The sequence below is a fragment of the Symphalangus syndactylus genome, chromosome 9 (assembly GCF_028878055.3).
Source record: "Symphalangus syndactylus isolate Jambi chromosome 9, NHGRI_mSymSyn1-v2.1_pri, whole genome shotgun sequence".
Lineage (NCBI taxonomy): Eukaryota > Metazoa > Chordata > Mammalia > Primates > Hylobatidae > Symphalangus > Symphalangus syndactylus.
Window position 1 is genome coordinate 112,444,441 of NC_072431.2, and position 12,239 is coordinate 112,456,679.

At 39.5% G+C, this 12,239-nt stretch overlaps 1 protein-coding gene across 5 annotated transcripts in view; it reads right to left on the bottom strand.

Moving 5' to 3' along the window:
- The window catches only part of TEK (TEK receptor tyrosine kinase), a 126,087-nt gene that overhangs the window by 53,147 nt on the left and 60,701 nt on the right, over positions 1-12,239 (bottom strand). For all 5 annotated transcript variants that reach the window (XM_055294011.2, XM_055294010.2, XM_055294012.2 and 2 more), the window contains exons 3-6: positions 12,099-12,209; positions 11,122-11,274; positions 7,998-8,129; positions 4,349-4,489 (exon numbers count right to left, since the gene is read on the bottom strand). In XM_055294011.2, the coding sequence (XP_055149986.1) occupies positions 4,349-4,489; positions 7,998-8,129; positions 11,122-11,274; positions 12,099-12,209 (537 nt within the window). The remainder of the gene's footprint in view (positions 1-4,348; positions 4,490-7,997; positions 8,130-11,121; positions 11,275-12,098; positions 12,210-12,239) is intronic.

Below are 12,239 nucleotides of genomic sequence, written 5' to 3' on the forward strand. Positions count from 1 at the left end.
AGCTCACTAAACCTTCCAGGACAATTCTTAGAATTTGGTACATGGCAAATGGATTCTGTTAACTGGGTGTCCTTATTTTGATCAACTGTAACATTACTAGAAGGCTTCTAACCAAAAATTAATGCAAAAGCTTGTCTTTTGGGGCTCTGATGATTTGTTTTGATCTTGTATTTTATTCACCCAGCTAAAATGCACTCTTTATTTTTAGTATCAATCACAACTAAGTTACCTACAAATTCAATACAAGCACTATCAAAATTGCCATGGTATTTTTCACAGAAATAGAAAAAATAATTCTAAAATTTATATTGAACCACAGAAGGCCTAGAATAGCCAAAGCAATATTGAGCAAGAAGAACAAAGCTAGAGATATCACATTACCTGATTTCAAAATATATTACAAAGCTATAGTAATAAAAACAGTACAGTACTGGCATAAAAACAGACATATAGACCAACAGAACAGAATTGACAGCCCAGAAATAAATTTACACATTTACAGTTAACAGATTCAACAAAAGTATGAAGAACACACAACAGAGAAAGGATAATCTCTTCAATAAATGGTCCTGGGAAAACTAGATTACCACAAGCAGAAGAATAAAATTAGAACCTCATCTCATTATATTCAAAACTCAAAATTGACTAAAGACACAACATAAGACCTGAAATTGTAAAACTACTAGAAGAAAACAGAGAGGAAAAGCTTCTTGATATTGATCTGGGCAATGATTTTTTTGGATATGACCTCAAAAGCACAGACAACAAAAGCACAAATAGACAAAAATGTGATTGCATCAAACTAACAAGCTTCTGCACAGCAAAGGAAACAATCAACAGAGTGAAGAAACAATGTATGGAACAAGAGAATGTATTTCCAAAGTATACACCTGATAAGAGGTTAATATCCAGAATATATAAGGAACTCAAACAACTTAATAGCAAGAAAACAACCTGATTTAAAAATGGACAAAGGACCTGAATAGACATCTCCTTTTTTTTTTTTCCTTTTTTGAGATGGAGTTCCACTCTTGTTGCCCAGGCTGGAATGCAATGGCATGACCTCAGCTCACTGCAACCTCCACCTCCCAGGTTCAAACGGTTCTCCTGCCTCAGCCTCCCGAGTAGCTGGGATTAAAGGCATGCACCACCACGCCCGGCTAATTTTGTATTTTTAGTAGAGACGGGGTTTCTCACTGTTGGTCAGGCTGGTCTCAAACTCCCAACCTCAGGTGATCCACCCACCTTGGCCTCCCAAAGTGCTGGGATTACAGGCGTGAGCCACCGTGCCCAGCCAACATCTCTTAAAAGACAACATACAAATGGACAAAAGGTCTATGAAAAATCCTCAATCTCACTGATCATCAGGGAAATGAAAATCAAAACCACAGTGAGATATCACATCACACCTGCTAGAATGGCAAGGATGTAGATAATAGGGAACCCTTGTATGCTGTTGGTGGGAATGTAAATTGGTACAGTCATTATGGAAAACAATACGGAAGTTCTTCAAAACACTCAAAATGTAACTGCCATATAATCCAGCAATCCCATTTCTGGTATATATCCAAGAGAAATAAAATCACTATCTCAAAGAGACATCTGTATTCTCATGTTCATTGCAGCATTGCTTACAGTAGCCAAAATATGGACTTGACCAAGCGTCTATCCATGGATGAATGGATAAATAAAATGTGGTGTGTACACATATATAATGGCATATTATTCAGCCTTTGAAAAGAAGGAAATCCTGTCATTTGCAACGACATGGATGAACCTGGAGGGCACCATGCTAAGTGAAATAAGCCAGGCATATAAAGACCAATACTGTAAGATCTCTTCTATAAGTGGAATCTAAAAAAAGTCAAACTTATAGAAGCAGAGTAGCATAGTGGTTCCCAGGGAATACAGGGTGGAGGAAATGGGGAGATGTTGGTCAAAGGGCAAAAACTTTTAATTACACAGTAGGATAAGTAAGTTCTGGAGTTCTAATACACAGTGTGGTGGCTAAACTTAGTATTACTATATTGTATACTTGAAATTTGCTGAGCGATTTTAAATGCTCTCACCACACCCACAGATAACTGTGTGAGGTGATGGATATGTTAATTAGCTTAACAGCAGTAATCACTTCACAATGTATACATATATCAAAATATCACATTTTGCACCTTAACTACATACAATTTTTATTTAGCAATTAGACCTTGATAAAGCTGGAAAAAAACTTAATCACAACTTCTTACTCAAAGCAGATGGTAGAAAGGTTGAGAATTAATTAATAAGCATAAAGGAAATCTGACTACTGAAATCAAGTTTCTGTTGGGATGGCAGAAGACCTCAAAATATCATGAAGCCTTGATTTTTTTAGTTTCTAAAATACACTGGAACTTTCTTCCTGGCAAAGGGTTCTGAATGACTTTGAATGATCACGTATTTGCACAGTGGAATTCCCCTGTTCTCTTTATTGTCCCCACTATTTGCTTCAAAAATTTCTATTATTGCTTATTTCCTCAGACAGAAACCAGCCCTGAGACATAAAACTTGCCAATGTACAATCTGTTATTGACTATTCTAAATCCTGGACTATTAAAGGAGACCATGTCCTTAAGTAGTTACTGTTAGAAATGTCTCCTTGCTTTCCTACTGCTTTTTGGATGGATTGAACAGGATAGTAATTGTTGAAAGGAGCCTGGAAGAATATTAGAACAGTTCTATTCATAAAATCTTGGTGATTTCTTGAGCCAGGAATGGGCTGAGTTCATGAAATGTACTCTTATAAACCTGGGCCCAGAGACACATTCACTATGAAGCTGATGAAGTTTATGTTCTAGAGACCGCCTGCATGCACCCCTCCTGGGTCCTAGCAAAGTGCTTATAGTTTGCGTAATATTTTAATTTTTTTTTTAACAAGAGGGATCTGCCCCCTTCCTGGAGTCACCTTTTACCTTAAGATGCACACTTCAGAGGCCAGATGGGATTCCTCCACTGCTGTGGCTCACTGCATGTTCCAGGGGGGCAGACATAGCATTTAGAGGGAACCGAATGAGGTATTGCAGGTTGCTGAAGGTAACTTTTGTGTAACTCTCCCCTTTGTCCTCCTCCTCCAAGCCCCTGGAGCTATGCTGTCCAGTACAGTTAGCCACGTGTGGCTATGGAACCCTTAAAATATAGCTAGTCCAAATTGAAATTTCAAAGACTATGAACAAGGGAGTGTAAAATATCTCATTAATACTTTTTGCTATTGATTACATGTTGAACTGATAATATTTTTAAAATATTGGATTAATAGATCAAAATTATTTCACCTATTTCTCCTCACTTTTTTAATGTGGACACTAGAACATTTTAAATTCTATATGTGGATGGCTTCTATTTCTACTCAACTACTCTGCTCTGGAGCATTGTTATCAAGTTGCTGGGACCCCATCGTAGCCACCTTTTGTGCCAGATATGGGAAAAGCTGACTTTGTGAGATAAACACTGAAAAGCCTTTGAGCTCTGGCTAATTCACAGTATTAATATACATTAGGGAGGTTCTGTCACGTTTGTCTGCAGGTTCATGTTGAGCTACTGTGCGATAGTAGATGTGAAACGCATACTGAAAAGTGGATGTCAGATGCACTCCACAGAACCTGGTCAAACGGGAAAGCTTATTTTAGAAAGGGCAGAGGGACTCTGAGTAGGTGATGTTAGTACTGCTTGCATAAGGTCCACGGCAGGTAAGATTTTAACTTCTTCAATTTTTGAGCCCCAAATCCTGTCTGGATCTAACAAAAAAGCTCTGATTTTTTTTTTTTTTAAACGAAGTTTCACTCTGTTGCCCAGGCTGGAGTGCAGTGGTGCAATCATAGCTCACTGCAGCTTCAAACTCCTGGGCTCAAGGGATCCTCCTGCCTCAGCCTCCTGAATAACTGGGACAACAGGCATGTGCTACCATGCCCGGCTAAAGCTGTGATTTTATGATTCACTGAAAAAAAAAAAAAAACAAGTCTTCTATGGTCTTCCTACTCAAAGCGTGGTCGAAAACCAGTAACATCGGAACTACTTGGGAGCCTGTTAGAAATGCAGAACCTCGGGCCCCAGTCCATGCCTACCAAATCAGAATCCGTGCTTTAGTAAAGATCCCCAGATGATAGTTATGAGAAGTACTTTCTATGCGGTCTAGATTCTTATTGTGAAAGTATAATTAACATTGGATGTAATCATCCATGATTCAAAATCCTGTCGTCCAGTAGTGGGTAGCTAAGCAGTCCAGGTATATCCTATGTTGTGATTTCCAGCAAACTGGATCTCCTTTATATACCTGCTAGAACATTTTCTGTCCAAGGGTGTAATTGGTGCATACCTTCATTGCACTGCAGACCCTTCCAGCCTGTGGCACAGGAACACCCATAGGGGTCAGGGAGACAGAACACATAAGACTTGCATCCCTCTTGTCCACTGCACCTTTCTTTACAAGTTCTGCCAAATGTGTGCAGTTCACAAGCTTTGGGGGGAAAAGAAAAGATGATTCAGAGTCAAATATGCAACCCTTTGAAATACATAATTCTTTGGATTCATTTCTCCTAGTCTAGTGAATATGGGAAACAGTCAAATCTCAGCCGTGGCATGGTAGGATGAACACACCCTTATGGCCCATTTTACTGATAATGAAACTGCCCCACAGAGCAGACATCAGGGACATCACTCACAATCATGCAGGTTTGTGCAGTGCACAAACCTAGAGGACAACATTCACACCATAAACATCACAGATCTGTATATTTATTATAACTTTCCAGTGGCTGGCATTAAAGAACCTTTAGGAAAAGGCACGTTTTTCTCATTCACACACAGTTACCATCTGACCTAACGGAGGCCATTTAGCTTCCATTCCCATCTGTGTCCAGATCTAAAATTCTAGATCCAGCAACGATGGCTTTTTTTTTTTTTTCAAGTTTTACAGACATTTATTTAAATTAATGCTGGTAAACTGGAAAGACTGTTGACCAGGTATTTACATTTAGATGACTTTAGATGATAATCTTCCCCTTGTTATGAAATAAGTAGAGAAAAATGCATGATGACTTAATTTCCAAATATTTTCCATCCAAGATGTCGAGTGAGAATGATACATTGGAAAATTTATCACATGAGTTAACAATTTGCATCACGTTAGACAGCATTTAAGAAGCAGAACAATTGGCTTTAAGACAAAAAATTTCAAATTATTTTCATATATCCTCAAAGATTAGGGGAGAATTACTAAGGGTTTACAGACGGGGCATTTCCAGCCAACATTTTCTCACTCAGCCATGCTTCTAACCTGCTCTCTCTGTTCTAGAGTCTTCTCTGACTCCAGGCATTAAGTCAGTTCTTTCAATGTGATGTCCCAAGCCATTTCCCCAGAGTTTTGTCACCATCCTCACCACCTCTTCAATTGTGACTTCCACCCAGCCACCTGTCACTCTGAGTTTTGAACTTGACTTTGTCATTGGTTCTGTTTATGTGATGGATTACGTTTTTTTTTTTGTTTTTTTTTTTATACTTTAGGGTTTTAGGGTACATGTGCACAATGTGCAGGTTTGTTACATATGTATCCATGTGCCATGTTGATTTCCTGCACCCATTAACTCGTCATTTAGCATTAGGTGTATCTCCTAATGCTGTCCCTCCCCCCTCCCCCCACCCCACAACAGTCCCCGGAGCGTGATGTTCCCCTTCCTGTGTCCATGAGTTCTCATTGTTGAACTTGACTTTGAATGCTAAATTTGGAATAAGAGGTCGTCCCAAAATACTTTTGAAGGATCACAATTTTAGGTGGCTACTCTTCAAAAATTAAACTCTGTTAATTTCAAGTACAGTTCAAGTAACACCAATTACTGAGAAACAGATCAATTCTAATAAATTTTAAGTTGCTATTTTGTACAGCTAAATTGATAGCTACATAAATTCTTGCAAGGCTTATAATTAGTCGTCAGAATCAAAGTTTGCCCTAAAGCAATTCAAAATGAGTTCCGATTCTAATACATTATTGGCGTTTCTGTGATCTTGCCTGAGCAAGGTGAATTATACCACCTTCAGGAGTATCTCTCTCTTCTTTAAAGCACAGTGACATGGTAATTCATGTAATCTGTCTAGGTATCTTCCTTAGGTCCTGGCTTTGGATGTGTCATTAAACCTAATGGTTTGGATGCATGGGAAAACTAGAATGGATCTTCAGACTCTAAGGTGTGAAGATAAAAGTTGTTACAAGCTTATTGAAAAAGCTAGTGAGTCAAGTTTAACTTGTTTTGGTTTAATATCTCTTAAAGGAAAGTAAAACGTTCACCTCTATTCAATCTTTTGGCTATACAGTAATCTAAATAATTTAGCTTTCATTATCTTGGAATTTAAAGTAAACCATTTTCTGACTTGAATTTTCTGTGTTTTGGGATACATAGGCTAAGTCAGCCCTTGTCAAAAATGGACTGCAGAGAGAGAAGACTGAAAGTAAAGGTAACAGGAGACAATGGTGGGGATTTAGAGTAGAAGGAGGAGGGCTCGAATTCAGTGAAGGGTACTGGAAACATAATTTTTGGATAACAATTTGGGCTAATGCAACATTGTACACCTTTTTTAAGATCTTCATTGCTGAGGTTAAAAATTAATGTTAGTCTCAAATAACTCAGAAAGAATGAGAAAGTTACAAGATGTGAGTTTGATTCAAAGAAAATATGCAACTCATCTTTCAGTCTATTTCAGAAATGTTTGCCTTTCAAAATTATTTTTTATCTTCTTGTACCTTTTGGATATCCTCTGGACATAGTGTGCTTTCTAGCAATTACCCAGAAAATATCTTCCAACTCATATCCTTTTCTTACAACGTGACTTTTTCATTTCCTAGCAGGAGGTAGTGCCTGTGTCGTTTCTTCTTAAAAACCTATTGAATCCATGTGCCTATCACTATCCCGTGTAGATGCGTTGCTATGTGAGTTCTAAGACTAGACAATAAAAGGAGAAATAGCTTCCTTCTAGCTCTTTTTCTTGGGGCACTTGCTCTTGGAACCCAAACCTCATGCTGTGAGGAAGTCCAGGCTACATGTGGAGGCCTTGTATACATGGCTCTGGCTGATAGGCCCTGCTGAGATCCTAACTGGGAGACAGGTTAACCACTGAGGTGATGTGAGGAAGGAAGGTCTTGCAATGACAACAGTTCGGGACATCATCTGGTTGTAACTTCAGGGACATCTATGGAGTAAGAATTACTTAGCTCTGCCCAGTCAACTCCTAGAACTGGAAGAGATGGGAAATGATTGCTGCTGTTTTATGTTTCTAGGTTTGCAGTGGTTTGTTATGCAGGATGTCAGAATCAGACTCACCCAGATGAAAGCCTTTCAAATAAAGGCAAATGCACTAGTTGTAATAAACAGAATGCATTATTGAAATTAAAATTTAAGAATACTACATTTCATGTTTAAATAGAGGGAGGTTAGAGGGCATAAGAAAAATAGTGGATGCATTTGTTCTGTCTTCCCACTTAGTTTTTTCCTTTTCAGTAAATGACTAGGACTGATAAACATCGTCAACATCATGGCTCCATCAGCAGCCATTCTTGTCTGCTATTGCAGCAGGGCTTGGGCTCAAAATAGGGCAGCCAGTTTTTCTGGGATAGTCTTGGTCTATATCTGCATGGTCTCAAGGTTATTACTGAAGACATTCCCCAGTCCCTCCCTTTTATTCTCAAAAGGGTCCTTGCTTGGACAGTAGATTAGATAGTTATTGTGGTCTAAGGGGACTGGCCAAATATACAGCCACATAGCTCATTATTCTCTGCATTTTTCTCACCCAAATTGAAGTGATGATAAGTGTGTGAAAACTACTTTGTGTTGATTAACCTAGTAAGACCATATCCACGGATCATGTCTCTATGGAGGGCACAATAGCTAGGCTTTCCCACATCCTGGTCAGGGAACCCATGAACATTTGGGTTTTTTAAATCCACAGCTTACTTTTTATCAAGTCTCTTGACTTACCCTTCTCACATGTCCTTCCCATAAACCCAGGAGGGCAAATGCATTCTCCAGTATCTTCATGGCAGACACCATTGTTCATACAAGCAGTACAGAGATGGTTGCATTCAGGTCCCCACTTCTGAGCTTCACATCCTTTTGTTAAGGAAAACAAGGCTGTGGTGAGTAGAGCACATTCGCTCAACAAATCTTTGTTGAGCACCTACTGTGTGTGTTGGTCATTCAGTGCACAATGGTGAATGAAGATAAAATACAGGCTCTGCTCTCTAAAAGCTAATTGTCTAACATGGGAGACAGACATGTAAACAGGAAACCGTGACAGAAACAAAGACAAGGGGTACCTAACTCTGTCTGGTGGATAGAAGAGGGCAAAAAGGAAGGCTTCCCAGAGGATATGGTAAGCAAGCTGAATCTGCAGGACCAACTAAGTAGCAAAGAAGATAAGGCTGGAGAGTGTCTTCCAGGCAAAGACAAGGAATGGGAAGACAGCACGGCATGTCCAGGGAGCTGCAGGTATGGTTATAGGCTGGAGCTGTGGTTTTCAAAGTGTGGTTTCTGACCAGTAGCATCCCCATCATCTGGGAATCTGTTAGAAATGCAAACCCGAGACCCCACCCAACCACCCAACCATGACCTACTGAATGAGAAGTTCTAGAAGTGGCCTAGTAATCTGTGCACATTGGTGTCAGAATTGTTGTGTTCATTGAGAGCAGAGATTAGGAAAAACACTTTGGTTTTCCTATCTCAAACAACTATATATCAACATGTATAGGTATGTCTGACCTTCCTAGAAGATGTACCCCATTTACCCTCTGGGTACACCTAGTACATGGTGTTATATCAGACTCCAGAGAAACTAGCTAAATGAAATAAAGGCAAATTGCTTCCTTGACATTCAGACTCTCCTGAGTAGTGGAATAAAAGGGGATGTCACTTGCTTCTTCCAAGTCCACAGAAACTTCACGTAAAGGTAGCTGCGAGGCAAGCTACTAGAAGCTGAATATTGCAGTTTTGCTATCATCATAATTATATTTTTTAAGATTCATATTACAAAAAGGCTGCTCTGACATTTAATAGAAGTCAAGCACAGTAGTCATCCAGGAGGAAACAGGTCCTGGGTACGTGGAAAGATTCCTCTCGACTCAAGCCCAAATAGTCCTGCCAGTAAAACACCTTGCTATATTTTATGTCCATAGAGGTGGCTAAGCATGGAGCATGAACTAGATGAACCACACTTCTCATACTTCTATTGTCATTTTCAATATTTATTTAGCTAATTATACATGTCCCTACTCTGACTGGGAATGACCCAAAGGACAGGGATTTATCTTATGATCCTGTATTCTCAACACCAACACAATTCTTGGCACAGAGTTATGACCAACACATTTTGGTAAATGAATGAGGGAACATAATGCAAAGCAAATGAATTGGAGATGGCAATCATTAGAGGAATGACAGAGAAGACCAGGCATTTAGACCTGAAGACTTCAATATTTAATATTACGAAAACCTGACATAGCAGGGGAAAATTCAGGTCAAATCATTTTTTTTCTATTTATGAAGTTCCTGTAAAAATTATAGGAAAATGTAATGGTGATATTCATGCCCCACTTCAATAGTTATAATGGAGAGAAAAAGTTTTTACTAGTTCTAACTCTTAGATGTTTCAAAACTGAAAATAAAAATCACACATGAGTTAAATGACCTGGGAAGTGTGGGATTTACAGGAGGCAATGTTTAAGTAGATGTTAGTCTAACCCAAGAGGTCCAACTCATCCCCCTAGAGCAGACACCTTTCAGTGACACTGCTTTACTCATTGTGATCCCCCTTTTTATATGGATGATTATGCTGTACAAATGTGAGCTTCTAGTGCCTATAACTTGTAGTATGTGGCTCCACCGTTGTCTATAGCTCACTGATCTAGGCTGATGGACATCTAATGTATGTTAGGCCAATCTGATTATTTATCCTGGAAATTCGCAATTTGGAAGTGAAAGAAACATTGCTGAAGCTGAGACATGGTAAAAGCAGCATCTTAGAGAGAAAGCCCACTCCCCTACCTCCCCAGACCCACCACAACTGAACCTCAGCTCTTCCTTGAAGCTTATCTTTTCTGGAACTTGCTTTATAGTTTTTTGTTTTTTTTTTTGAGACAAGGTCTTGCTCTTTCAACCAGCCTGGCCCACTGCAGCCTCGACCTCCTGAGCTTGAACTATCCTCCCACCTCAACCTGTCAAATAGCTAGAACTACAGGCATGCATCACCATGCCTGGCTAATTTTTGTATTTTTTGTAGAGACGGGGTTTTGCCATGTTGCCCAGGCTGGTCTCAAACTCTTGAGCTCAAAGGGCCTCTCAAAGTGCTGAGATTACAGGCACGAGCCACCGTACCTGGCCACTTTTCAGCTTTCCCATCAATTTATTAAGAGTCCTTAGTGTCCCCCTGTGGTATGGTTTGGCTGTGTCCCTACCCAAATCTCATCTTGAATTGTAGTTCCCATAATCCCCACCTGTTGTGGGAGGAATGCAGTAGGAGGTAAGAGGTAATTTAATCATGGAGGCAGTTGCCCTCATGCTGTTCACATGATAGTGAGTGAGTTCTCTTGAGATTTGATGGTTTTATATGATGCTTCCCCCTCTCCTTCACTCTCATTCTTCTCTCTCCTGCCGCCACGTGAAGAAGGATGTGTCTGCTTCCTCTTTTGCCATGATTGTAAGTTTCCTGATGTCTCCCTAGCCATATTGAACTGTGAGTCAATTAAACCTCTTCCCTTAATAAATTACCCAGTCTCAGGTATGTCTTAATAAAGAGCATGTGAAATTAGAGATGATTTGCCCTGAGAAAATAAAATGATTTGCCCTGAATTTTCCCCAGCTGTATAAAGTATTTGTAATATTAAATATTTAAGTCTTCAGGTCTAAATACCTAGGTTTCTCTGTCATTCCTCTAATGATTGCTATCTCTTATTCATTTGCTTTGCAGCATAAGAACAGACTAATACAACCTCCAACCAATCCCTGGTTTTTGCTTAAGAAGCCATGGTTAGTTTCTGTTATTTTCAACTAAAAATCCTAACAACCTAACAACTACACCATCACAAGTGGTGGCCTCTCCATCACTTACTCCGGACTATCAGCCTGGTGAAGGCCGAGGTGAAGAGGTTTCCTCCTATATACCTGGCCGAGTACACTCCAGCATCCTGGGGCTGAGCATGAGGCAGGTGTACTTCTAGAATATCAGGTACTTCATGCCGGGGCACTGAATGGATGAAGGAACCTAGTAAGAGGGAAGAGTGAAGAACCATAGGTCACACTGAAACATACCTGCTTCCTTGCCTGGTTTCTCCTCTTAATCAGCTTTCCCTGACATGGTCAAGAAAATGTACGTACTCTCTCAATAGTCAAGAAAGTCATAGTGATAGAACAGATAGGTTAGTCTGTGGGATCTACCACCAAACACATGAAGATGGGGGTAGTCTAAGTTCTTACATTCTACAGGGAGAGGTGAACATAGTTGGCAGGCAAAGTTAGGTGAAAAATGATAGGTAACCCTATCAACTAACCAATTAACCAGGAGATATCTATGATCGCTACTCCAATCTGGAAGTCCTATCCACTCACAGACTTCAGAATGATCCCCATCAATATTCCAGCTGGATCAGGCAACTGACACTGGGTGGTACCAAACCATAGCTAGGACCTAGACACATTTGGATTACACCGTTGGACTGCCAGAACTGCTAACAATTGGCTTCCCATGTTTACTGTGGTAATTTCCTAAACCTTGCAATCAAAAATGTCACAATCAAAGAAACTCACATTTTATATGGCTGAAGTTGGGATCTCACATTATGATGGGGTTTTATTGTATGTACATATACCATGTACATTCGTATATATGAATTCCACTTTAATATCCTTAAGTAACCAAATATGTCACCTAAGAGGGCTTCTATCATACACAGAATTTGAAAGCTTGCATCATAGCAGCTTTACTTCAAACATCTGCCCACAAGACCACAATAGGAAAATGATCCAATATGTTGTATGTTATCTGATATCTCACATCATACTGAGGAAAGCAATGAAACACATACTCACCATTTTTGTAAATCACTGCATCTTCTTCTTTAATCAATACCTTTTTGAAAGATATGTTCACATTATCTCCCTTGTCCACAGTCATAGTTAAAGTAGCTGGTAGGAAGGAAGCTTTTAAAAAGAGAAAACAAATACCAAAAA